The sequence below is a fragment of the Toxorhynchites rutilus genome, chromosome 1 (genome assembly GCF_029784135.1).
Source record: "Toxorhynchites rutilus septentrionalis strain SRP chromosome 1, ASM2978413v1, whole genome shotgun sequence".
Classification (NCBI taxonomy): Eukaryota; Metazoa; Arthropoda; class Insecta; order Diptera; family Culicidae; genus Toxorhynchites; species Toxorhynchites rutilus.
The window spans coordinates 117,142,499-117,169,168 of NC_073744.1; the positions used below are offsets into that span (position 1 = coordinate 117,142,499).

The 26,670-nt window shown below is 42.7% G+C and overlaps 4 protein-coding genes across 5 annotated transcripts in view; 2 read left to right on the top strand and 2 right to left on the bottom strand.

Annotated features, from left to right (window-relative positions):
- LOC129761691 (ragulator complex protein LAMTOR3 homolog) overlaps positions 1 to 26,670 on the top strand; it is a 305,844-nt gene that overhangs the window by 255,354 nt on the left and 23,820 nt on the right. The gene's annotated exons all lie outside the window — the stretch shown is intronic.
- Positions 7,198 to 8,193, bottom strand: LOC129761368 (uncharacterized). The gene has a single exon (XM_055759089.1). It carries the CDS (start codon positions 8,191 to 8,193, stop codon positions 7,198 to 7,200), a length of 996 nt encoding a protein of 331 aa, XP_055615064.1.
- Positions 18,337 to 19,727, top strand: LOC129761675 (glucose-induced degradation protein 8 homolog). Of its 2 annotated transcripts, none has more exons than XM_055759408.1 (3): positions 18,337 to 18,581; positions 18,686 to 18,938; positions 19,032 to 19,727. In XM_055759408.1, exons 1-3 carry the CDS (start codon positions 18,464 to 18,466, stop codon positions 19,375 to 19,377), a joined length of 717 nt encoding a protein of 238 aa, XP_055615383.1. In that variant the 5' UTR covers positions 18,337 to 18,463; the 3' UTR covers positions 19,378 to 19,727. The 2 variants fall into 2 exon arrangements, with proteins under 2 accessions (XP_055615383.1, XP_055615389.1); XM_055759414.1 differs by having other exon boundaries at positions 18,340 to 18,581; positions 18,716 to 18,938.
- LOC129761666 (nucleoporin Nup35) lies at positions 25,088 to 26,483 on the bottom strand. The gene is made up of 2 exons (XM_055759400.1): positions 25,425 to 26,483; positions 25,088 to 25,367 (listed from the first exon to the last, which is right to left on the bottom strand). The coding sequence occupies exons 1-2, from the start codon at positions 26,255 to 26,257 to the stop codon at positions 25,223 to 25,225; spliced, it is 978 nt and encodes a 325-aa protein (XP_055615375.1). The 5' UTR covers positions 26,258 to 26,483; the 3' UTR covers positions 25,088 to 25,222.

Genomic DNA, 26,670 nt, shown 5'->3' on the forward strand with positions numbered 1-26,670 from the left:
CATACTTTCCATCAACCAACCTGACTGGATGCGGTAAGGGAGGCGAATGACATATGTATGCATATATATAGTGGAACGGCTCCGGTCATACACAGCACGTTTCAGACAAATGCCTCAAGGAATTTTCTAAAATAATATTTTGTCGATGCCTTTGCGCGAACTGCACGGGCGACACGGGTAGCACCATAATAGCAAATCAAATGTCGAAGTTCGTGATATGGGCGCGTTCATCGCTATTCGGTTCGGCGTCCGTTTAACTATCAATAACTACGCTTGGCAACATTGACATCTGGCAATTTTCATATAAAATTTTTCCCCGCATGTGAAAAGTGGTTTTTCATGTACATAAAAGCGCAGCGTAGCATGTCAACTGCTTCCCATTTAGAAAATAAATGATCGTTAGAAAATAAATGAGAAACCCGTCCAATTCCAAACGCTTATTGCTCATTCATGTCGGCACTCCATAATAATTTTTCACATTGAATAAAATAATATATATCATGTAACTAACTATCGAACAATTAAAAAATCTCAACCCCTATCCAAACAGAGATAACTAGTCCTGATTGGTCGAAATTGACGTCATTTCTTTTTCGCGCCCGATTCGTTCGTTCACCGGCAAGCTGCATGACAATCGAGTAGGAGGTGCCTACTTCACACATACCAAATGATATAAAAGGATGGAGCATTCGTGGATTTGATTCATTTTTACAACGGACGTGGAACGGACAACAGTGGAGAGCAGGAGCAGTGGACGCGGCTAATATATAGACGAGCATCGAAGCTGTGTGGTCAATAGGCTAGCTGTGCCTCACATCGAGCTTCTATGGCAGTATAAGCAGCGGCAAACTACTACTACTCTACTACTAGCATTTCGGGCACGCTCTCTCCATCAGAAGTGCGAGCACACGCTTCTTGGAATCGTGAAAGTGCAGCAGCGAACTTCAAGACGAGCATCGAATCTGAGCGGCCAACAATTGAGCTGTGTCTCATATCGAACTTAAGTGGCAGTAGCAGCAGCAGTGGCGGTAAACATCGAGGCCTAACATCAACAATCGAGCTGTGTCTCGCATCGGTCCAGTACTAATGGCAACAGCAAACATCATGAGCAGAAAGTTTCAGGCATGCTCTCTCTTTCTGCTGCTGCTGCTACTCAGTCAGATTTCTCATTTTGTTCGAGGCTCAGATCGATGAACATCTATGTTTTAGTGTTTCAAGTGTGATCACATCAGATCAACATCAACCAACATGACTTCATGCGGCAAGGAAGACAAAGGAGGATCGAAGCGTATCGCAAGGTTCTACATAACAATATCCAGTGTATCAAACTCGCTATCCGCCGTTTAGCTCGACGTGGTGGTGTCAACGAAAACCACCAAAATAAAAACAGAAATAAGCAGCAGCGGCTCCGAATAAAGCTACCGCTGCCAAAAAAACAACAGAAGTGAATTGTTGTTTTTGTTGCTCCATAAAGTTTTACGCGAGTAAATATGTCGGAATATATGTTCACGCAATATGAGCGCCAATCACGTAAACGTGCATCGGAGCTGAAACAACCTTCTATCACTGATACCGAAAGCTCGATTGTAACACTGGTGAAGTGAACAAAAAATACCAAATAACCAAACCAAACGGCCCTTTTTAGGGCCATCAGACATTATCAAAGAGTTTAACAATATATTTTTTCAAACATATCCAAAATCAGCATGCGACAGATAGCCCAACGTAATCCTACGTCAACTATGCGGTCGTGTCTCGGACACAATCTTCTGTGACTTTTTTTTATTTAATTTTGTTTGCCTCGTGTTTTCCAAATAAACGAATTCTTCGAATATTCCGAAGATTTTTTTTTCAAATTTTCTATAAAATGAGCCAAGGTATGGCATCTTCAATCGAACCGTTTCGTAAAGGTACGTCGTTCGGGGACTGGGCGGATCGTTTGGCGTATACGTTCGACGCTAATGACGTGTCAGTCGCTAAACGGAAGTCCCATTTTATGAACCTTTGTGGTGCATTTGTGTATTCACAATTGAAGTTATGCTATAGAAAAGATGAATTAGATTCGGCTAACTACGATGAAATTGTCGTAAAATTGAAACAAAAGCTAGATAAAACAGAACCAGATTTGGTTCAGCGTTTTCACCTTAGGCACATGGTTCAGCAACCCGATGAAACAGCTGAAGATTTCATACAAGCAGTAAAGCTTCAGGCGGAATTTTGCGGTTTCGGTGAATTTAAAAATATTGCAATTCAAGATAGAGTGCTAGCAGGACTCCGGGATGAGGACTTAAAGCAATTATTATTGAAAGAAGAAATTTTGACAATAGAAAAAATGGATAAACGTATTACAACATGGAATATAGCAAGAAATAATGCGCATACGCTCAATAATAATTCGAACCATTTTGTACAGCGGATATCCTTACGAACAAAGAGTGAATCAAATTAGACGTCCGATACAACAAAGGTTGGGTTTTCACACAAACAATAATTTGAATAGAAATTCTTTTGCTCAAAGGAACAATTGTATGAATGATGTGAATAATTTTCAACACAACAATTCACGGAGAATGAATGGGTACAACAATGGAAACAATTACAACAATGGGAATGGACGGAATAATTTCTACAGATTTAAGCATAATTATGCTGACATCATTTGTGATCACTGTGCGGTTAAGGGACACATGAAAAGGAAGTGTTTCGCCTTGAAAAATTTGAAGAGAGATGCGGTGAAGTTTGTAGATACGACTAAACCAGGAACGAGTGGAGAGCAACAGCTGACATCCTTGTTGGGAAAAATGACGACAACTGACAGTGACGACGACTTCGAGGAGTGGAATCCAGGTGAATTAGAATGCATGAATATTGGGTCCGTAAATAAAATTAGTGAACCTTGCTTGATTAATGTCTTAATTGAAAATATAATAATTAAAATGGAAGTTGATTGTGGGTCAACGGTGACAGTAATGGGCAAAAATCAATATTACAATATATTTAGAAAACCTTTAAATAATTCTAACAAACAACTTCAGGTGGTGAACGGCTATAAACTAAAAGTTGAAGGAGAAAAAATTGTGTTAATTAAACTGAATGGTATTGAACATAGCTTGAAAATTATTGTTTTAGACTGTGATTACAGTTTTATCCCTTTATTTGGCAGAAATTGGCTCGATGTTTTCTATCCTCGATGGAGGCAATTTTTTTCTAATGAAATTTTGTTACACGAACAAGTGAACAGCTTAAATACACTTAATTTGAATAATGAGGTTAAACAAATCAAAAATGTTCTCGCAGAAGTGTTTATTAAAGATTTTTCAACACCGATCAATGGCTTTAAAGCGGACTTGGTGGTGAAAAGCGAAATTCCAATTTTCAAAAAGGCCTATGAAGTACCTTATAGGTTAAGAGATAAAGTTTTAGCCTACTTAAATAAATTAGAAAAAGAGAGTGTGATAACTCCGGTAGAAACCAGTGAGTGGGCATCACCTGTGATTGCAGTAATGAAGAAAAATGGACAGATTAGACTCGTTATCGATTGTAAAGTGTCGATTAATGAAGTGTTGATACCGAAAACATATCCTTTACCATTGTCTAGCGATTTATTTGCTAAGTTGGCAAATTGTAAGGTGTTTTGTTCGTTGGATCTAGAAGGAGCGTACACACAGCTTGCTTTAAATGAACGGTCAAGAAAGTTTATGGTTATCAATACTATTAAAGGCTTATTTACATATAATCGTTTACCACAGGGTGCTTCTTCTAGTGCATCAATTTTCCAACATGTTATGGACCAGGTGTTGGATGGAATTGTCAATGTTTATTGCTATCTTGATGATGTTTTAATTTCAGGTAAAGACCTGAATGATTGTCGTAATAAGCTGGTAATCGTTTTAGAAAGACTTGCAAAGGCATATATTAAAGTAAATTTCGAGAAATGTTTCGGAATTGAAATATTTGGGACACGTTATTAGTGAAAAAGGTTTATTACCTAGTCCAGGTAAAATTTTAACTATACAAGAAGCAAAAGTACCTAAAAATATAAATGAGTTGAAATCCTATTTAGGCCTGATCAACTATTACAATAGATTTGTGGCTAATATGTCTTCCAAGTTGTATTATTTGTATAACTTGTTGAAGAAGAATGTTAAATTTGTTTGGGACAATAATTGCGAAAAAGCTCTTCAAGATAGTAAGCAATCATTGATTTCAGCCAACATTTTAGAATTTTACGATCCTAGGAAGGACATTGTTGTTGTCACAAACCGTTAATAGGAATTTTTGGGAAAGAAGGCAAGAATTCAATATGCGTGACAAGACTCCAAAGATATGTGCTTGAACTTGTTAATTATGAATTTGAAATTCAATATAGACCTTCTGCTAAAATGGGCAATGCAGATTTTTGTTCGAGATTCCCATTGGAGCAGTCGGTTCCCAATGAAATTGACCAAGAGTTTATAAAGAGTATCAATTTCAGTAAAGATTTCCCGATAGATTTTGTAACGATTGCCAAAGAGACGAATAATGATGAAAAATTTACAACAAATTATGACATTTTTGCATGTTGGATGGCCGAAAAAGTAAGACAAACGCTTCATGGACGTTTTTGCCAATCAAAATGATTTGGAGATAATTGATGGATGCATATTGTATCAAGACAGGGTGGTTATTCCACAAAGAATGCAAAGCGGAATTCTAAAGCTCTTGGAAGGCTAATCATGCAGGAATAGTTAAGATGAAGCAATTGGCAAGAAGACAAATATATTGGTTTGGGATTAACAAGGATATTGAAAGTTACGTTACGGGGTGCGAAGTGTGCAGTAGTATGGCAGTAGTACCAAAAACAAAATTGTGGTCTCAATGGACACCTACTACAAAGTCTTTTAGCCGAATTCACATAGATTTCTTTCACTTTTCCCACCAAACTTTTCTATTAATAGTGGATTCATACTACAAGTGGCTGGAGATTGATTGGATGAAAAAAGGCACGGATTGTGCAAAGGTATTGAAGAAATTGGTTGCTTATTTTGCAAGATTTGGCTTACCGGATGTTCTGGTATCAGACGGGGGTCCTCCATTCAATTCTTTCACCTTCTCTTCGTTCCTCGAAAGGCAGGGAATAAAGGTGTTCAAAAGTCCTCCTTACAACCCATCAAGCAATGGGCAAGCTAAAGGCTGGTAAGGACGGTAAAAGAGATATTAAAAAAGTTCTTATTGGAACCGGATAATATAGATTTGGATTTGGAAGACCAGATTAATTTATTTTTAATGAATTTTAGAAATAATATTGTGACGAATAGTGGACAATTTCCCTCGGAGAATATATTAATTTTAAACCAAAAACGATTCTTGATCTAGTAAATCCTAGAAATAATTACAAACATAAGTTGTCATTACCACAAACCTCAGAGGATGACGGTATGGATAATAATCCAAAACCAAAGAAAGAGATGTCAAATGACAATTTAGATAATCTGATGGAAGGTGATACATTGTGGTACAAAAATTACCATAATAATTTACCAAACAGATGGTTAAAAGTTTGTTTTAAAAAACAATTCTCTAAAAATACATTCCAGGTACTTCTTGGAAACGTGGAGGTAATGGCCCACCGAAGTCAACTTAGAATGTACCACAGCAAATACCCGGAGACTAGACCAAACATCGTAATGCAGCCGGGTGCACAGTACAAGAATGCCGATGTTTTGGACATGAACGTTGAAGAACGTGTAGCTGGAAGCGGCTCAGAGGACATCCAGGGGGAAATCTCACGGGATGATCTGGCAAAGGTCAGAGGCTCGAGAAAGAGGAATGCTTCTACGGCGGAATTGCCGGGAAGTTTACGGCGCTCAAAGCGGACAAAGCGCCCATTCGAAGAACAGAATTATTATTATTATTATACTAAAAGAAATTGTCAGAAATCAAAATGGCTGACATATCGAATTGTAAAGTCAAAATATTAGTCAGTTCATATGAATTATACTGAATTGTTAGAATAGGTTATTTAAAAAAAATAAAGGGGACGACTGTTATGTCTACCTTCAATATAAAACATTGTTACAGTGTAGTCGGAGCTGGACTCCTGTTCGGATGGGGTAAGAAAAACGTCCAGATAGCAACTAACTCGCAGCTTCAAAGCTGTAATGTATTCGTGTATATTCATGGTTCACAATATACAAAGTTTTCACTTACATTTTCGTTTTGTTCTTCGTTTTATCCGAACACTTCTTTTGTAAATCCTCTTGATTAGTGACTACTAAATGACCGTACTATTAGTTATAAGTCTAGCTAAGTTTATAAATTCATTTACCTTTAAGTTCACTCTTGATTGTAGAAATAGGTTAAGATTTGTTGTAGGAATGTAAATGTAAATATCTGTAAGAATAAGTTGTAAGTATAGTTGTAGAAATAGTGTATATTATAGAAGTAAGTTTTACTAACCGTAGGATATAGATATATTAGAAAAAGATTTTTATTCTAGGATAACTAATTATTTTTCTTCTCAACTCTTTTGCCGTATCACGTTAGATTGTTTTGTTTTTGCTACTGTGTTTTGCTGTCTGACGTTTCTCGTTATTTATTTGTTGTTTTTACGTTGGCTGCTACGGACGGGCTGAGCTCACCCTCCTACTGCACGAAACTGCCCTGTGGTTTCGTAACATCCCCCTGCCCGTGTAGTTCCGGACCGTCCCCAGGTTTCTGAAGATCCAGAAGTGCCAATTTCACTGCAGGTCTGTTGAGTATTCCGTTTTTAGTCCGCACAACTGCTCGTCGAACTTGCCGATCCGCTGCCTTAACCACATCTAGAATTCTGCCTCTCAACCATCCGTTCCGTTTACTCTCTTCTACCACGAGTACCAGGTCCCCAACTTCCAACGGCTTAGCCGGTTCGAACCACTTGGTGCGTCTGGTTATAGTTGGAAGGTACTCTCGAATCGAACGGTTCCAAAAATGATCCACCAGGCATTGCGCTAGACGCCAGCTGTCACGCAGGATTCCTCCTTCCAGCCTTGTCGACATCTCCGGCTGTGTGATACCCTTGGTGCCAAAGAGCAGGAAATGATTCGGCGTAAGCGACTCCTGCTCCATCGATTCCAAAGGAATGTAAGTTAGCGGCCTGGAGTTGACAACTGCCTCAGCCTCCAGCACTACCGTCTCCAGAACTTCATCGTTCGGATGATGTGGATGGTCCGCAATTGCTCACATGGCAGCCTTTACGGAGCGCACCATACGCTCCCATGAACCGCCCATATGAGGTGCTGATGGTGGATTGAAAATCCAGTTGGTCTTGCTGTTCGTAAACGTGACCGCACAGTCCTCATGGATATTCTGTATCTGATTTTTCAATATGTTGCTCGCTCCCAAGAAATTTGTGCCGGTGTCACTATAAAAATTCTCCGGGGAACCACGACGAGCCACAAAACGTCTGATGGCCATTATACATGACTGGGTGGACAGACTGTGCACCACTTCTAGATGTACAGCACGTATAGTCAAGCAGGTAAACAATGCCACCCACCTCTTTACCAAGCTGCGACCTTGCTTGACCTGTATTGGTCCTAGATAGTCCACTCCAGTGAACGTAAACGGTCTGATCATTCCTGTAACACGAACTGCAGGCAGAGCTGACATCAGAGGAGGATTTGGAACAACCTTTCGAATACGACAAGTCACGCACTGCTTTGCCACCTGCCGAATCAGAATTCGAAGTCCGGGTACGAAGAATCGTTGACGCATTTCATTGCAGATTGTCTCCCCGTTCCTGTGAAGAAACCTCCGGTGATAGCTCTCCGTTAGAAGATAGACTGCATATTCTTTCCTTGGCAGCACAATCGGAAATTTCGTGTCATACGATACAGACGGCGAAGTAGATATTCTACTGTTCATTCGGACGACACCTCGTTCTTCCAAGAATACCGAAAGTCGATACAGTGGACTAGATTTCGGGAATGGAGCTAAACTTGTGGGATTCGTCAGGTTACGCTCCAGAATCGCGTACTCGTCTGAATAGGTTCCAGCTTGCACCTGCTTCCATATCGCTATTTCCGCATCACACAACTCTTTTTGAGATAGAAAATCCGACTGGGACGCCGGTTCCCCTCTGAATCTGCGTACAGCACGCAAAGCGTAAGCGGTTGCCCTCAATAGACGATTCCAGTTTGAAAACCTGGAACAATCAACAACGGCTTTCGGCATCATGCCGTGGAATAAAAATCCAAAACGCAGTTCGACTTCTGTTTCTGCTTGTTTCCGCGGGGGTTCTGAAGGTCACTGATCCTGTTCTTGGTATAAAAATTTTGGAGCATTGTACCACGGACTGGTCGGATCGAAGCTTGGCCCCTCCTTCCATTTCGTGGCTGCGTCGGCTATGTTCATTTTTGATGGTACATAGTGCCATTCATCCACTGTAGTTGTTGAGAGGATCTCTCCTACACGAAAGGCAACAAATTGATGATACCACCGGCTATCAGACCGCAACCAGCAGAGAACAGTTGAGGAATCTGTCCACAAGAAGCGTTTCTTTATTTGGACATCCAGGGATTTCAGGACGAAGTCCATCAACCTTGTTCCGATCATCGCTGCTTGAAGCTCAAGAAGTGGAATGGAGAGAGGTTTTAGTGGGGCCACTTTAGTTTTAGCGGCTACCAGAGCACACCTGGGCTTACCGCTGTCGAGGACTCGGAGATAAAGAACCGCCGCACATGCCAATTCACTCGCATCCACAAATAGATGAACTTCCGCCTCTTTGAGTGCAGAAATGTTCACCCCTTTAAAGAAACAGCGTGGTACTCTCACTTCATCCAAACACTGCATGTATTGGCACCACTGCTTCCATTGATCCCACAATTCCTCCACAATGAGTTCGTCCCAGTCCGTTCCGGTTCTCCAAATCTGTTGCATGAGAATCTTCCCATGCACCACGAAGTGTGAAATGAGTCCCAATGGTCAAATAGGGACATTACAGTTCGCAGAACCTGTCGTTTGCTAGGAATGGTTCTACTCTCGACAAGTTCCCTAATCTCCTCCTTCATATTGCTCAAGTCAAAGCTAAAGACATCGTCTGCTGGCCTCCAGATCAATCCCAGCACCCGTTCAGACTCTGGTGATTTGTCCAGGTTCATGGATACCTGCTGGCGTTCTTCCGTTTCTCCGATTCTCGCTAGGACTTCGACTGAATTAGAGCAGAAGTTACGGATATCGAATCCTGCTTGAGAATGGACGAATTTCACTTCGTTAACCAACTGGACGGCCTCCTTTTCTGTGTCTACACTGTCCAGAAAATCATCCACGTAGTGGTTATCTGTTATGGCTTTCACCGCTCTCGAAAATGATCTCGCGAACTCCGTTGCATTTTTGTTCTTTACGTACTGTGCCAGACTCGGCGAGCATGTCGCTCCAAACGTCGCAACGTCCATAGTATATATCTGGGGTTCAGACCCAGGGCATGATCGATAAATGAATCGCTGGGCCTGCTTGTCTTCGTCTCGAATCCAAATCTGATGGAACATCTCTCTTATGTCGCCTACTATTGCGATGTTCCCTTGTCTGAACCGTAGTAATACCTCCATCAGGGCTACCAGCAGATCAGGACCTTTTAATAGCATGTCGTTGAACGACACTCCTCCTGCTCGTGCTTTAGCGTCCCATATCAACCGCAACTTATTCGGTTTCTTCGGGTTCTGTATGACTCCCAAAGGTAGATACCAGACCTTATTTGGGTTCGTAGATCGAAGTTCTTCTGGCGTAGTTCGATGAGCATAACCCTTCACTTCATATTCCATTATCTGGTTTCTCACCTTTGCTTCAAGAACTGGATCTCGACTTAGTCGTTTCTCCAACGCATGCCATCGCCGCAATGCCATCGGATAGCTATCGGGAAAGCAGATGTTGTTGAACCTCCAAAGCAGCCCTGTCTCGAAACCACCTTTGACACGTCGTGTGGTTGCTTCCATTATTCTCCGCGCTCGTTTGTCTTCTTCCGGTTCGGGTTTAACCGTTACACTCGACTCTTCAACGGCAAAAAATTGCTTCATGCACTGATGCAGATCGCAATTTTGCACCTCACCAGCTAGATGTAGGTTCAACTGCTCCATCGCTGTTCCGCTGTCGGAGTTTTTCCCGAATATGCACCATCCGAGACGTGTCTTTGTTGCTACCGGTTCATTGTCTTTTCCTTCTCGTGTTCGCAATGCAGTTAGTAGTCTAATGTGTTCTATACCGATGATGATGCCCGGGATCGCATCCTCGTAACTGTGAACCGGAAGTCCCTTCAGATGATGGTAGGTTTGGACTAGATCCTTATAGCGCATCGTTTGCGCAGGTAACTGGAGCTGCTGAACCGTTCTCACGTTATGGAGTTTAAACTTCTTGCCATCCCCGCAGATTACTATACTGATTCATTGAGATTCTTTTTCTTCCCGCGAGATATTGCCTGTCCAACTCAGACAGAAACCGTCGGTTGGCCCCTTGATGCCTAGAGCGGACGCGATTTTGTTTTCCAGAAGGGTAGAATTCGATCCATCGTCCAGGAACGCATAAGTACTGACATGTTTTCCATTTCCATGTATAGTAACTGGCAAATAACGGAATAAAGAATAAGACCTAGAGCGATGTAGATTTTGATGTACAACAGTGTCTGTATTCCCTGTAGTTCTCGCTGTGTTCGTCTTTTCCGAACTGCTCGTTGGATGTAGAAGACTGTTGTGATATATTCTACATCCGTTAATGCCACACTCCTTTTTGGTACGACATGGCCATTTGCGGTGTGGTACAAGGCAACTCCTACACAGGTTCTTTTCTTTAACTACCTTCCACCTACCGTCAACATCGAGCGCTTTGAATTGGATGCAGTTCGCGATCTCGCGACGTTCTTTACCGCAATACACACAGGTCTTCTTTGGCTGTTCCATTGGCGTCTTCATTTTCTCGGCTAATTCAGAGTTCCTCTCCCGCTGATCCTCAGTATGCATGTACAGCTTCGGTTTTTCTTTAATCGATTTACCAGTCTTCGAGTTCAGTGCGAGGGCGTCCATCGGAAGCGTAACGTCAGAGGCCATCATCACAAGCTCGGACATGAAAGCACTAAAGGTCGTTAGGTTGACACAAGAGAATCTGCTCTTGTAGTAAGACCACTGCATCTTGATTTGAGGTGGCAATTTCTCTACCAATTCGTGGAGCAGCGTCGGATTCCACAGATGATCAGGAAGATTAGCGATAGTCATATGATCTACGACGTTTTGTACCGCGAGATCGAAGTTAATCTGCGACTGCAGGTTATCAAATTTTGGAGAAGGTACCGTTCGCAACTTTTGGAGGAGAGAATGTATTAAAATTTCAGGTCGACCATACAACCTTCTAAGTATATCGATAACGAAAGGCACAGACTGTGGCATCAGCAAACGACTCCGAACTGCTTCTAACGCACTACCCTTTAGACAACGCTGCAATCTCGCCAGGTTTTCCGAATCCGTATATCCACACGCTTCTGTGGAGTTGCAGAACGAGCTGTAGAACAACGGCCAGTCCTGCGGATCGCCAGAGAAGTTTGGCAACTCCCGTGGCATCACTTGCCTCGCCGCCATTTGTTCACTAGATGGCCCATTTCGGACTGGAGTAACGGATTGTTGCTGAGTCCCAAACTGGGGAAAAGTTACACTGGATGTAGGTAGCATCGATACATTGGTGAGTCCTGGAACTTCGCCGACACTGTTCAGAATCAACCTTCCCTGCGATGAAACCGGAATGTGCTTCATGGGGACCGACTCTATTCCACCGTTCGTCCCAGCGACGCTCGTACTGGTAATATTCGCGTTACTCCACGTTGGTTGACATCCGAAATTCAGCATAGATCGAGAAATTCCCATCGTTATTGATGAAGCAGGATTTTGTGAACTTACTGGATACCCGTTTGCCAAGCATCCAGCGCCCCCATTGAGAAACGACATTGTTGGATTAGTAGCGACGATGTTGTGGAAGTTTTGCATCAAACTGTTTGTGTTATAATTCTGACCCAGACTTGTATTGGAAGTTGAGAACATAGGGTTACAACTGGGCATAGGTATGTGACTGGGCCCATAGTAGAAGGGAAAAACTTCTGGTACACTTTTCTCTACTAATCTATCGTGTAACATTGGCTCTACACTAGTCGAAGACGCGATCACATTATCACATCCCGATGACCTCATATTTATTTGATTATTATTTTCTGGTAGACGATTGCGACCAGCTACAGAAGAAAAGTCGACAATCGAAGGTGGAGCACTTTTATTTAGTGGAGCCCTTTCTTCATCCATTGGCCCGCGGGAGTTGATCCCGATAGAAGAGAAGCATCTAGTCATCGACGAACTTACTTGCGATCGAGGGGTAGTTTCGATGTGTTGTCTTGACATCACCGGAGTTTGCACTTGAGGAACGATTGTTCCATCAGCACACTCGACGCTCCTGGAAACGTCCATCGAAATTGGCGTAGAAGTTGACGCTGGGACAGAAGTTGCCGAAACAGGGATGTTCGACACGATGGGACTTGAAGTAGCAGGAACAGGAACGATAGACTGCTGAGCTGCTTCTGAGACTACGACCGTTGGCATAATGCTACTGGATGGCACTACTTCCACTTTATGTGTTGTGCCGACTTCCTGGTTGCTCAGCCACGATTGGACCCTCTCCCGACTAGCTCGACTGCTCAGTCTCGATCTCCTACTGGCTCCATCCTCCGTGTTGATAATAGTAAGCCATGAATTAGATTTTAAATAAAATGTTCATTCTGTCTGTACAACTAGTCATAACCAGACGTGTTTTACTAACGTAGTAACCATTAGGTTATGGGCCCAGGTACCATAGCTACGGAGAGAGAGAAGCAGAAAAAGGTCAAATCCGACAAGCATACTGCATTCATGATAACGTCAGTCAAGCGCGATGTGAGCTGGATATTCGATTCGGGTGCTACTTCACACATGTGCAACGGTGAAGTTACTTTGGAAGATGCTAAAGAAGTCCAGCAGCGAATCAGCGTGGTGAATAATGCTGTGTCGATGGTAGACGCCGTTGGCAGCGTGAAGATTGAAGCTGATGTCGGCAATGGCACGTGTAACGTTACTTTGTCCAACGTGTTGTGTATTCCCGTCTTGGCAATCAATTTGATATCGGTGAGTAAGATATGCAGTAATGGCCATTCGATTACATTCACCAAGGATGCATGTGAGGTGCGATCGGCTTCCAACGAGGTAGTGGCCATTGGACGAGAAAGCAGCGGACTCTACAAACTTTGTTTGGTGAATGAACGTGTTTCGTATGTGGTCAAGGAAGAAAATGGCATGGTGCTGTGGCACCGAAGGATGGGGCATTTGAACGTGCACAGTTTGAAGATGCTTCGGTCCATAGCAACAGGAATCGATTTCGTTGATGCAGAGGTACAGTCATGTGTTGCGTGCTTGCAGGGCAAGCATTCTCGTCGCCCCTTCAAGAAGAGTGGAAACCGCGCAGGAGAAGTTCTGGAATTGATCCACAGTGATCTATGCGGCCCGATGGAGAACGTGTCAATCGGTGGTAGCCGGTATTTTCTAACGTTCATTGATGACAGCAGCCGCAAAATTCATGTGTATTTTTTGAAGTCGAAGAAGCAAGTGTTGCAGTATTTCCAAGACTTCAAATCGATGGTGGAGAACCAAACCGGCAAAAGAATCAAGCACTTACGGACGGATAATGGCACAGAGTATGTGAATGGAGAGATGGAGAATCTTCGCAAATCCGGGATTCATCATGAAGTCACGGTGCCGTACAACCCAGAGCAGAACGGGTTAGCGGAGAGAGCGAACCGTACGATCGTCGAGCGGGCACGATGTCTGTTGTTTGATGCCAACCTGGAAAAACGCTTCTGGGCGGAAGCTGTGTCAACTGCTGCGTTCCTGGCGAATCGATCACCAACGAAAGGCTTACGAGTGACCCCGGAGGAACGGTTCAGCGGTGTGAGACCAGACCTGTCCAAATTACGTGTGTTTGGAGCAAAAGTAATGTGCCATGTTCCGAAGGCGAAGCGATTGAAGTGGGATGCAAAATCCGAAGATGGCATATTTGTTGGATATTCCGAGCATTCGAAGGGCCTGCGAGTGTTCAATCCTAGGACTGGAAAAGTATTTGTGTCTCGTGACGTCGTCTTCGTGAGCGAAGCTAGCGGAAATGCCATGCAGATGTCGGAAGCTGAACCTGTGAATGAAATGATGGAATTAATGAGTGAAGAGATCGTTGAAGGTAATGAAGCTATCGGCTTGCCAACTGGTTCCACCGAAGGCAATGATGAAAATCAAAAAGACCTGTCATCGGAGGACGATTTGGAGGACGAGACGGATTACGACAGCGCGAATGATAGTATCGAGACAATTCGGACAACATCACCTGCGCTCCCCTCGCAACAAGAAGAGCAGCGATATGCTGTCAGGCGCAGCGAGCGGGAGCGCCGTATTCCAGGCAAGTACTATAATTTCGATTTGACGTATAGTGTACTTCCTGAAACGTTTGTTGAATCTCAGGTAATCGGCAATGAGCGGGAAACCGAGCCGCAGACGGTCGGTCAAGCAATGGAGGCCGACGATCATGAGCTGTGGCGTGAGGCTATGGAAGCTGAGATGCAGGCGTTGAGAAGCAACAAGACGTGGAAGTTAACAGAGCTACCAGCGGGAAGAAAAGTTTTGAAGTGCAAGTGGGTCTTCAAGCGGAAATTCAACTCGGACGGATCTGTGCAGAAGTATAAGGCAAGGCTCGTCATAAAAGGGTTCTCGCAAGTCAAGGGAGTCGACTATAACGAGACGTATTCACCGGTGGTGAGACTCGCAAGCATTCGATTTCTGTTGGCACTGTCAGCGCAGCAGGATATGCGTATACACCAAATGGATGCCGTTACAGCGTTTCTTCAGGGAGAGTTGTCCGACGAAGAAATCTATATGGAGCAACCTGAAGGATTCGTTGATAGGAAGTCTCCGAAGAAAGTTTGTCGTCTGCTGAAGGCTCTGTATGGATTGAAGCAAGCGAGTCGTGTCTGGAACACGAAATTGGATGCGGAGCTGAAGCGTATGGGTTTGAAGCGATCTAGCTTCGATCCGTGCGTATACTTCAAGATCGAAGGAAATACTATTCTGGTGGTCGCTGTATACGTGGACGATTTCTTGCTGTTCTCGACGGATCAAGATTGGATCGACACCGTGAAGAAGCAACTGATGACGAAGTTCCACATGAAAGACCTAGGATAGGCCAAGCGGGTTCTCGGTATGCGAATCACCAGAAGTAAGGACGCTGTTATGCTGGATCAAGAAAGGTATGTGGAGGAACTACTGGAGCAATTCAACATGACCAATTGCAACACAGTGTCGATACCCATGGACCCACATCAGCGATTGACGAAAGCAGGACCAAGAACGGAAGAACAGAAGCAACAAATGGAAAAGGTTCCGTTTCGTGAATTTGTGGGAGGATTGCAGTTTTTGGCGCACTGCACACGGCCGGATATCGCTTATGCCGTAAACGCAGTGAGCAGTTTCAACAGTGATCCTAACGAGATACACTGGGCAGCGGCTAAAAGAATTCTCCGGTACCTGAAGGGCACAAAATCCAAGAAGCTGACTTTCCACAAGCAAGCTGAACCATCGTTCGAAGGATATAGTGACGCGGATTGGGGCAACGATTTGGAAACTCGTCGTTCTGTCACAGGGTATAACTTTCAGTACGGTGGCGGATTAGTGGCGTGGAGTTGTAGGCGACAACCAACAGTGGCTTTGTCCACAACTGAAGCGGAATACATGGCTCTATCAGGTGCAACACAGGAAGCTGTTTGGTGGCGTGGTTTTCTCAACGAGATGTTTCAGATTGATGTTACTGTCCCGATCTTCTGCGATAATCAAAGCGCAATCTGCTTGGCGGAAAAGGAGATCGGTTATTCACCTCGAAGCAAACACATCGATCTAAGGCACCACTTTGTACGCGAACAACTGGAATCCAAGGCGATCTTGTTGCATCACGTGAAGTCCGAGCTCCAGAAGGCGGATGTTCTTACCAAACCCATTCCGGTAGGCCGTCATACTGAAGCAGTGAAGAATCTGGGAATTCAACAAATTCATGGTTAAGGAGGGGATGTTGATAATAGTAAGCCATGAATTAGATTTTAAATAAAATGTTCATTCTGTCTGTACAACTAGTCATAACCAGACGTGTTTTACTAACGTAGTAACCATTACTCCAAATCCTCCGTCTCTGCTAGAAGAATCTCATACTTCTTCTTGAGAAACTCCTCCTCCTCCTCAGCTAACTTCTTCCTTATAGCAGCCCGAGCTGCTTCTTCTTCCAGAATTCTCCTCATTCGCATGGCCTTTTGTTCCTCCATCATCCTCAGGTTGAGGTCTACCCTTGCTCGCTTGCTCGAGGTGGAACGAGCAACCGACCCTTGTGATTGGATTATGGAATGCTCTGCACGACATTGATCGCATTTCCAACTGCGATTGACGATCTAATCGCTCACTTGTGCACATCCGAAGTGTACCCACGTCTCGCATGTATCGCACCCGACTAAGTTGTCGGCCGAGTCCGGTCGGTCACACTTAGCGCAATGACTCACGACCTGCATTTCTGGATTCATAGCACCGGAAAATCTTTGAAGAATGTTCGGATGGGGTAAGAAAAACGTCCAGATAGCAGATAACTCGCAGCTTCAAAGCTGTAATGTATTCGTGTATATTCATGGTTCACAATATACAAAGTTTTCACTTACATTTTCGTTTTGTTCTTCGTTTTATCCGAACACTTCTTTTGTAAATCCTCTTGATTAGTGACTACTAAATGACCGTACTATTAGTTATAAGTCTAGCTAAGTTTATAAATTCATTTACCTTTAAGTTCACTCTTGATTGTAGAAATAGGTTAGGATTTGTTGTAGGAATGTAAATGTAAATATCTGTAAGAATAAGTTGTAAGTATAGTTGTAGAAATAGTGTATATTATTGAAGTAAGTTTTACTAACCGTAGGATATAGATATATTAGAAAAAGATTTTTATTCTAGGATAACTAATTATTTTTCTTCTCAACTCGTTTGCCACTCTTTTGCCGTGTCACGTTAGATTGTTTTGTTTTTGCTACTGTGTTTTGCTGTCTGACGTTTCTCGTTATTTATTTGTTGTTTTTACGTTGGCTGCTACGGACGGGCTGAGCTCACCCTCCTACTGCACGAAACTGCCCTGTGGTTTCGTAACAACTCCGTTCGTAACGCAGGTCCCGACTGATAAATGTCAGTGACATTTGACAATAAAGTCAGTTCTATTTCAATCATAAACAAGACCGCACGTGTATTAATTACAGCTCCCGAAAAACCTCTCAATAAATCTAATAATTTCAAATTTCTATCGCAACTGAAACAGGTTTCAAATTATTCTTCCAATACGATAATACACTACCCAACAAGTGGTCGGTGTTAAGTCTGAGGGGACCAAGTCGTAAATTGAAAAAACTTCGAGTTATTGATTACATTTGGTTAAGCATTATGTAAGCTACATACCATATTTATCAGATTTGGAAAATAACGCATACAACGGGAATAATTGATCGAAATTGTTATGATTGATCAACGAAAACCCCTCATAGTATGCAGTCCGAACGAACCATGTACCATTTACCACGGGGAAATGGCTCTATATCATGTGCAGACATAATGGACCATGTATCAATCATTCGTATATTGAATTTAAACAATTTTCAAGCGCCGAATTCAAACCAACAAAACTGTTTTCTTGAAGCTGTTAGGTACCTTGTTGAAATATTCTTGAACCCGTTAGTGTAAAATGTGCACACTCAGAGTATATTAAAAAATAAACTTGGTCCACTCTGACGGATCAGTGAAAAATGCTGGTCTTCAGTATGAATGATAGCAAAATGTACTTTTTCAGAGTGTGATTTAGACTGTAGCGATGACAATGAGTTCAAATTTGTTATGCTTTAACATGTTTGCCGTGCAATCTAATTCGTGCTTGCAATAGATGGCAGAGACTAATATGCACCTCATTCACTCTAATTTTTATAACAGAATGGCACACTCACAATTGTTAATTGATTGAGAAATATTTCGAAATTGTTCAGTCATAGTGAACCAAATCATAAAAATGCTTCATTTGGTTTAGTCAGTATTGACCGAAAAAAATATATTGCAGAGCACTGAAGCTCGTTTTTCTCGAAATCATAAAAATATGTCACATGGTCCGGTCTGACTTAACATCGACCATGCATACAGTGTATTCAGAACGCCATCTGGGAAAATATTTGGCAACTATTCTTTTGCGCCCCCCTTGCAAAAACATTCAATCTACGCATTGCTGTCATTTTTGTAGGTAAAAAATTGCCAAAAACGCTCGAAAGAAAATCATAGAACTTTTGTTGTGCGGTTCGTACGTAAATTTACTTCGTTGTGAAAATATTGACGTAAACAATTCTAAAATGAGTTGCAACGACAAAGGCGATAGTATCTCCAAAGAAGAATGGCAATCTCGATTGGAGACTTTTCCCTTTAAACAAGACGATATTAACAAGCTCATAATGAATTATCTAGTCACAGGTGAGATGTAAAGATATAGCCCCAACTCTCATCGCTTTGCTTTCCTCTTTATGTTTAATAATTGTGCCTTCCATGCTAACACCCTTCACAACTAATCCCGTTAGCGAAATTTTTTGAAAAATTATTTGTTCCAGAGGGTTTCAAGGAGGCGGCCGAGAAATTCCAAGCGGAATCCGGCGTCGAACCTTCTGTAGATCTGAGCTCACTTGACAACAGGATACTGATACGGGAAGCGGTACAGAATGGCCGAATAAAGGAAGCTACACATCTCGTGAACCAGCTGCATCCGGAACTGCTCGACAATGATCGCTACCTATACTTTCACCTACAGCAGCTTCATCTCATTGAATTGATTAGGCAAGTGGCGTCATATTTCTTTTTTAGTTCTTGAATTCCGTTTCCTTTTTTCGCTGCCTTTCTGATACTAACTTTGATTGTACCTTCCAACAGGGCTGGTAAAATCGAAGATGCCCTCACTTTCGCACAAACCCAGATTTCAGAGGCCGGAGAAAGCAATCCGGAAGTGTTGAATGAGTTGGAACGAACACTTGCGCTGTTGGCATTTGAAAAGCCTCAGAACAGTCCATTTGCGGACTTGCTCGATCAAACACATCGCCAGAAGGTGGCAAGCGAACTTAATGCAGCTATATTAAAAATGGAACATCAAGAGCAATCCAGCCCGCGGATGATTAATGTACTTAAGCTTATACTATGGGCACAGGCTGAGCTCGATAAGAAGAACGTCAAATATCCCAAAATGGTGGATCTGGCGACGGCGACAATCGATCCAAAATAAGCCCGACACAAAGCAAATTAAATATATAATCACAATGTAATTATTCTTATTTCATTTCATTTGTTCTTCGTGTTATTGACTGTAGAATGTTATGTATGTTGGAGAGAAAAGATTTTGGTCAGCGGTTCGATAGTTTCTATCAAGGTCCTCGATTTTACCAGACATCGTATTCATAGTTTCAGTCCAACAGACTTTAGAATAGAGTGCACTTGTGGTATAATGGGAGCAGATTGGTTTGTATGTTAACGATATACAACTCCAACGAATGATTTATGGCATATAATTATGAGAAAATTAGAATTAAATGAATGCAAAATATGTACACTGAGGAAATGTATTGGGTTTCAGAATTTTTGTTAGTCATCTTAAAGAGAAGTCCCTTTCTGAAGGAAAATAAAAAAGTATAGAAAAATGGGTTAATGAATTTTGTTTGAACATGCATAAAACAGCTTCTACTTACTTTAAAAAAATCTCACCTTTCAACAGTTGACTCCATCATTAGGGTGGGTTTAGACTAGGGATATATTCAAGTGAAGAAATATGATGAGATTTATAGAAATCGCATCAACCGTTTACACTAGCGCGAACTTATATAATGAATATATTCATATTTTCGGTGAATTTATTCACCTCAAGTAGAACTGCATCCAACTTTAGTGATTTATCACAAGTGAGAAATTCACCAGCGTTTACATATGCCTGAATTTATTCTATTCAAAGTGGTTATATATACCTCGAAGAAATGTATCATATATATACTCACCCGTTTACATCTATTTTCGCGTGAATAAATCCATCTATAGCTATAGATCTCCTGCCTTTCTCAAGGCATATTTGTGCTAACTCAACCCGTGATTGATTTTTGGTTTGCCCTGTGTGATAAAGACAACACGTTTGAGCAAGCGCTTGTGTGTGATTTTATGATAGTTTATTGCTCGGTAATCGAACAGCAACTTCGATAATTTTTCATGGCTTTGGAAAGCTACCATATGGTAAGGTTTTGGCATCAAATGATTGCTTAGTCTATTAGTTACCACCTACTATCAATTTCATTCAAATTTGTATTACTTTATTGAGCATAAAAATTGGTTTAAAGCAACTATGTGCGAAAAGTACATAACATAACAAAAAACAAAACCTTACAAAATTTAAAAATGTGTAAACTTTTCTACAATATTACTTTGACATAAGATCACACATTGTGATGTAGGAAGAAAACCATTGGATTGAACGTCCTACAGGAACAAATATGTAGGTTCCGGCCAATGTATTTGTTTGGCGTTGTTTTGATTTTATGTAATTTTTCGGAAAACGGAATAACGGAAAAAAATAATTCTTGAAGATTGGGGTTTCTGTAACGCCCATCAAAATAACACCAATGGCTATTGTTTGAAAAATATTTTTTACAGCTTGGTCGTTAATGGGTTAAAATCGGACCGCTGTGCATTAGGACACGTACATTAGGGTGTGAATGAAAATTGTCATCTCGAATAAATCAGCTCAATCTAACTCAAGGGAGAGTCGCGCAAAGCGACGTGATGACAGTATATCTCGACGTTTCATGCAATTGTAAGACATTTGGCATAAAAAATGAAGACCCCGATTTCCTTTCTCTCCCCTTGAGTGATTTTTCGATTTTCAAAAAACTCAAATTTTGACCGCTTTGCGCCACTCTCCCTCAAGTCCGATTGAGCTGAAATTCTACATAGGGTATTTTTTCGAAAATAACGCAACTGCTCGGAAGTACACAATTTACGCATACACTGCAGGAAGAAACAGCTCAGCAAGTCGAACATGTCCCACCTACGTAATAGAGAAGGAGATCGTTCGTCTTCGCTTTACATAAGGTCATAATAGTCACCATAACATTTTAATTCCACTGACCTGCCAATAATAGCAGTCCGAATCGAGGCTCCGATTCCGGTGACCATCACCTGCCATGTACCATGGATTGTGCAATCCCGAAACTACGACGGAAGATGCTCGAGGTGTTAGCAGGCTTGGAGAACCCAAAAATCATCTTGGGGGACTTCAATGCTCATCACCGCAACTGGGGAATGCAAACACCTGACGTCAGGGGGAATATTATCGCCGACGTTTTGGAGGTGTTGGAGCTCTCGGTCGTAAATGACGGCACTGATACTTTCCGTAGATGAACCAGCAATACAGCCATTGACATTTTAGCGGCTAGTCTCATCTTGGTGGGTAGGTTAGGGCGGAACAAAGCCGACGACCTTCATGGCAGCGACCATCACCCGATAACCATCTGTTTCAACGGCCCACCGCCGCTCACGACTCGCAAACCCAGATGGATCGTCGAAAGAGCTGACTGGACAACTTTTCAAACATCCTCCGACTTCTTACTATCTAGAGACAATCCAACCATCATTGCCACTTTCAACAAAAACATCATGGAGGCGGCCGGAGCCTCCATCCCAAGAACGAAAACCACTCCGGGGAAAAAAACGCTGAATTGGTGGTCCGGGGACATCAAAGATGATGTCAAGAAGCTGAGAAAGTTACTGCGTGCGGCCGAACGACTAACAGTCGGAGACCCGATCAAGGAAACTGACATCAGGGTTTCCGGTTTTCTGGAGTCTATCAATGGGAACCAGTCATCTGCGGATCTTTGGCACAGAGCAAACGCACTAAATGGGAAGAGAAGGGCACACAACTCTATTATAAGTGGATGGTATAACCCTCAGCGATCCGGCAAATACTTCTAACACGCTCGGAGAATATTTCGCGAAACTGTCCTCGATCTCCGAATATGAGCCCGAGTTCATCCGTCGACAGGGAGTGGATATCACTTTGGTCAGCAACTTTGTGGTCCTTGTGAATCGTACTAATAATCCTTTCAACCGGAACTTCACCATCGAGGAACATTCCGTCGTCCTACGTTCCGCCAAAGGTGAGTCAACTAACCCTGACGGTATCGGCTATAAGATGCTGAAACAGCTGACCCTACTCGGACAGTTTGTCTTTCTAAGCATGTTTAACGACCTGTGAAATACACACGAATTCCCCGAGGGTTGGAGACACAGCCTAGTAATACCCACACCTGAAATCGGTCAAAGTAGCAACAACGTTAAGGGCTGCCGTCCAATTTCCTTAACCTCCTGTTCATCCAAGATCCTGGAAAGAATGGCAGACAGACGCCTTGTCACCTTTCTAACCAAAAACAGGAAATTGGACTATCGACAGTTCACCTTCCGACCGGGTATGGACACCAAAAACTACTCTTTCTCGTCGCCATGAATAGCCTGTTCCAGGTCCTGCCTGGGGAATCTTCGTGTTTGCCTACGCGGACGACATTCTTCTGATGGCAGTGGGTGACACCCATAGGATTCCACGCATCAGGATACAGCCAGCTACTAATGCTATCGGCCGGTTGTCGGGAGTCTGAATCCTCTGACTTTCTGCACCGAAGCGCGGCCATATGTTGATATGCAGCGACATACATCAGGGTCCCAACTCCAGCCAACAGGTCCAGCTATACAAAAACAACACCCCTCGCCGAAAAACGCTAAAGATCCTCGGAGTGTTGGTTGGCCAAAAACATAGCTTCCTCCGCCATTTCGAGGAAGTTAAGAACTGTGCCACCCGATTGAATCTGTTGAAAGCTATTTCCAAACCACATTGGAGCAACAACAGAAAGATCCGGCTACCGGTGGCCAAAGCTACCATCAGCAGCCGCTTCACCTATGGACTCGAACTGACGTGTCTGGCTGGAGACTGAAGGCTCCCAAAAACTCTGGCACCCATCTATAACGAAGCACTACGGCCTCCTGCCATCAACACCAGCTGCCTCTGTTTGCGCTGAAAGTGGAGAACCTCCTTTCGATCTAATCATAGCCAGTTTTTCGTCGAAAACCAGCGGTAGAGGGGAGAATCAGGTATCAGGGATCAGCGGTATCAGGAACAACTTCCGAGTCGGGGCGAGCTCGACCGGTCTGCTAGAATATTTCAAGGCCATCATAGGAGAACAAATTAACTAAATACATTCGCGTCGCAATAATTGGACACATCCGGGTCGCTACACGACATCGCAGGGAATGAAGCGGGCGACCGACTTGCCGGAATCGGTCACACCGGACTGAGAGGTGCCGCTGGACGACGTGAAGTTGTGGATCACCAACTCTTTTCGCTCCTTTTGGACCGAAAAGTGGTTAGCGGAGAGAGGACAGTTCCTCAGAAAAATCAAGGGCTCAACTGCCAGGTTCAACGACCAGAAAAGAATCAGAAAACAACGACTGAGGACCGGTCACTGCTCCGTCTCACATGGATTCAACAGAGGACCTATCCATCAACTCTGCGACCACTGTCAAGTTCACAACTCCGTCGAACACTTCCTGTGTGGCTGCCTCAAATATGATGATCTGCGAAATCTCCATGGAATCAGCGGAAGTATACGAGATGTCTTGTGCGACGATTCAGCGAGAGTAGCAACGCTTCTCTGCTACTCAAAAGATGCCGAACTATTTTTCAAGATTTAATGTCTGAGCAATGAATCAGTCAAGAAGATCCTTGTTCTTTCCCCTCCACGATGAAGGGGAATAAGAACACTTCGACATTCCCAACGGCACGGCTTCCTCTCCACTGGCCTGGAGCCATGGTCCCAGGACATCCTTTCCATCTGGTCCAGCAAGCAAACAGCAAGTTTTTTTTGCCAAATTATGTTTTGAAAATGGTTTTTTAAGTGTTTAATTTTTGTGTCACTTGAAGTCCAACTCTTATGTTATAATTTTATGTGCAATAATTTGATCTCAAACCTTGCGGCAATGCCATTGATAAAGAGGAGAACCAGACCGGGAGGCTGAAAGCCTCTCAAATACAAAATAAAAACAAAAACAAAACTTGTCCAACAGTCCATTGTTCTGGAACGTATTCTGGAGGTTCTCCCAAGCGTCTTCTGCCGTTTCAAGGTTCTTCACAAGTTTGTAGCTATTCTTTCACAAGCTCAGGCAAATTACAGCTGATGTCCTATAACTTCACCAGGATCAATCGCCTATCCCTCCAATGGCTACACTGCTCTTCAGGTACCTTCTCTGATCAGCGTAATCTTCAATGCGAAAGCCCATGATGCAGAATTTTCACAAAGAGAGATAGCCACGAACCGGGTTCATTGAAAAAAATGTGAATAGGCCATGTTGTGAAGACGTTAAGCTAAAATAAATAAAATTTAAATTCTCTGCTATCGAATCCACAGCCGATGGCACATTTGTACGCAATCTATATCGAATTATCATCCATAGTTCGTTTTTCACTAAAGGCTCCGATCAGATTAGCAGCAGCATAGAAACGGGATTGGGGAGAGAGAGAGAGAGAGAGAGAGAGAGAGAGAGAAAGAGAGAGAGCAGCGTTTTGGTAAGCGAGTGAGACCGTTCTACACTTGCTTCACAATCACAACTAAATGGCAAAATTATGAGCGGGCTTATATACTGATTTGTGTGATTTCGATAGCCTGTCTTGAAATATATTTCTAAGCTTTTGAAACAATGTTTTGAACCAATAGGTAACAAGCACATAACGCGTAGACATTTATCTTTCGAATGAAATGATTATCATACAATTTCGTTCAGCCGGCAAAGAGGTGTTAACGCTCAAAATCTTGTTTCTCCAATGTAACGCATTCGTTTTCGAAACTACAAACTTACATCTCAGTATAGAAATGAAAGTCGTAGACCTACGCCAAAAAAGAGTTAATGAATTTAGTTTGAACATGCAAGACAGTTTTTTATTTGTTATAAAAGAAATTCTCAACTTTCAACGCTTGATTTATCATTATACTTTTGGCAATCATTTATTGATTTGTCTAAACGGAAAACAAAAGTGAGCATCAATGCTACCATCCGAAAAAAAGATCCATTGCTTTGTCAACTATTCCGGAACTTCGTTTTGGTGCCATAGGACTTGGAACGACCACCGTCGGATGTTGGGCATTCTTGTACGCTATATGTGTTAACGAGCGCACCCTACTGAGAGAATATCTGAAATAGTCGAAAATATTGAGTAAAGGTCAAAATTCTCCAGATGAAAGCACTTACTCTTTTCGTTCATCGCTGTTTTCTTTCCCTATTATCGCAGGATCATTGCAGTATTGTACTCCGATCATCAAATTTTGTCCAATAATTTTCCCATTATAGTTGAGTGCTTTATCACATTCTAGCCGAGACGTAAATCGCAAATGGACCCAATTTCCATTTTGTGTGGCAAATGACTTATCGATAATTGAACCACATTGTGAAAAATGGGACAGGACCATGGAGGAAGCAGTCTGTGGGAATCCGTAAACGGTGATCCAATAATCGTTACACATGTGTGCTTGGGACAGATTCACGTATGATTGCGACAGCGGCGATACAAACGAAGCATTACGCGTGAAATCCTGATCTCTCACAATTGGGATTGGTGACATAACTTTCGATATATTGAAACCGCTCTTATTCAGATATGAATCACTGTATCCGGGTGATGTCGGAGCGCTGGGTCCGGGCCCAGCTAAATTTTGATGTTGATTTTGGGTATTTTTAGTTGGAGTTTGAAACGACTGTTTCTCATTCCGAAATGAATCAAATAACCCCTGCGTTGGTGGTCCTGATACGCTTGTGTTGTGGTTTATACCTGACTGGTTGAGATTAGCTGCAAGTGAAAACGTCTGTGGAAGTCCAGCAGTCCTGTTCCCGTAATCGGAAGCGATCGGCGTGTGAACACCTCCCGTTGGAGATTGTGTGAAGGCAAGCGAACTTCTTCCTTTGGTCGGAGATAACGTATTCGCTCGAGGCGTCGCCGGGGTATCTCCCATGAGGAAAGATGGAAGATAACCACTGGTAGAAGGCAATGGACTTCCACTCGGACTTCCGAGCGTCATTGGTTCCATATGTATAAACGTATGTAACGTCGAATTTATGAACTTGATAAATTTGGAACTTGGCTCAGACTTATTTGAAACTAGTTTTAATTGTATCCGACTTCAGAATCCAGAGGTTTACACTGCGCTAACATAAAGTCAGTTGAAAATTCCGTCAGTTTTAAATGAAACTGTATTATTTCACACATCAGATTTTAAGCGTGCCATTGTTTGACAGGTAAGCTATTTCGGCATAACTAGTGTAGGGGAAATTGGGGCGTGCACAGTTTGACGCAGGACTACGCCTTTCTTTTCATTTCATTTCTGGGGTGTAAGTTCAAAGTTTTGAAAAATAGAACGTTACGCCGGAACAACAACATTTTGAGTGTGAATGCCTCCTAATCAACTGAACGAAATGATTTGATAACCCTTCATTCGAAAAA

Excerpts from the sequence above, each read along its gene's own strand:
- LOC129761675 (XM_055759408.1), top strand. The coding sequence starts at position 18,464 with ATGAGTTGCAACGACAAAGGCGATAGTATCTCCAAAGAAGAATGGCAA. Across the intron at positions 18,582-18,685 it reads AATGAATTATCTAGTCACAG|CGAAATTTTTTGAAAAATTA; the intron begins GTGAGATGTAAA and ends TAATCCCGTTAG. Across the intron at positions 18,939-19,031 it reads CATCTCATTGAATTGATTAG|GGCTGGTAAAATCGAAGATG; the intron begins GCAAGTGGCGTC and ends ACCTTCCAACAG.
- LOC129761666 (XM_055759400.1), bottom strand. The coding sequence starts at position 26,257 with ATGGAACCAATGACGCTCGGAAGTCCGAGTGGAAGTCCATTGCCTTCT. Across the intron at positions 25,368-25,424 it reads AACAGCGATGAACGAAAAGA|ATATTCTCTCAGTAGGGTGC; the intron begins GTAAGTGCTTTC and ends CGACTATTTCAG.
- LOC129761368 (XM_055759089.1), bottom strand. The coding sequence starts at position 8,193 with ATGCCGAAAGCCGTTGTTGATTGTTCCAGGTTTTCAAACTGGAATCGT.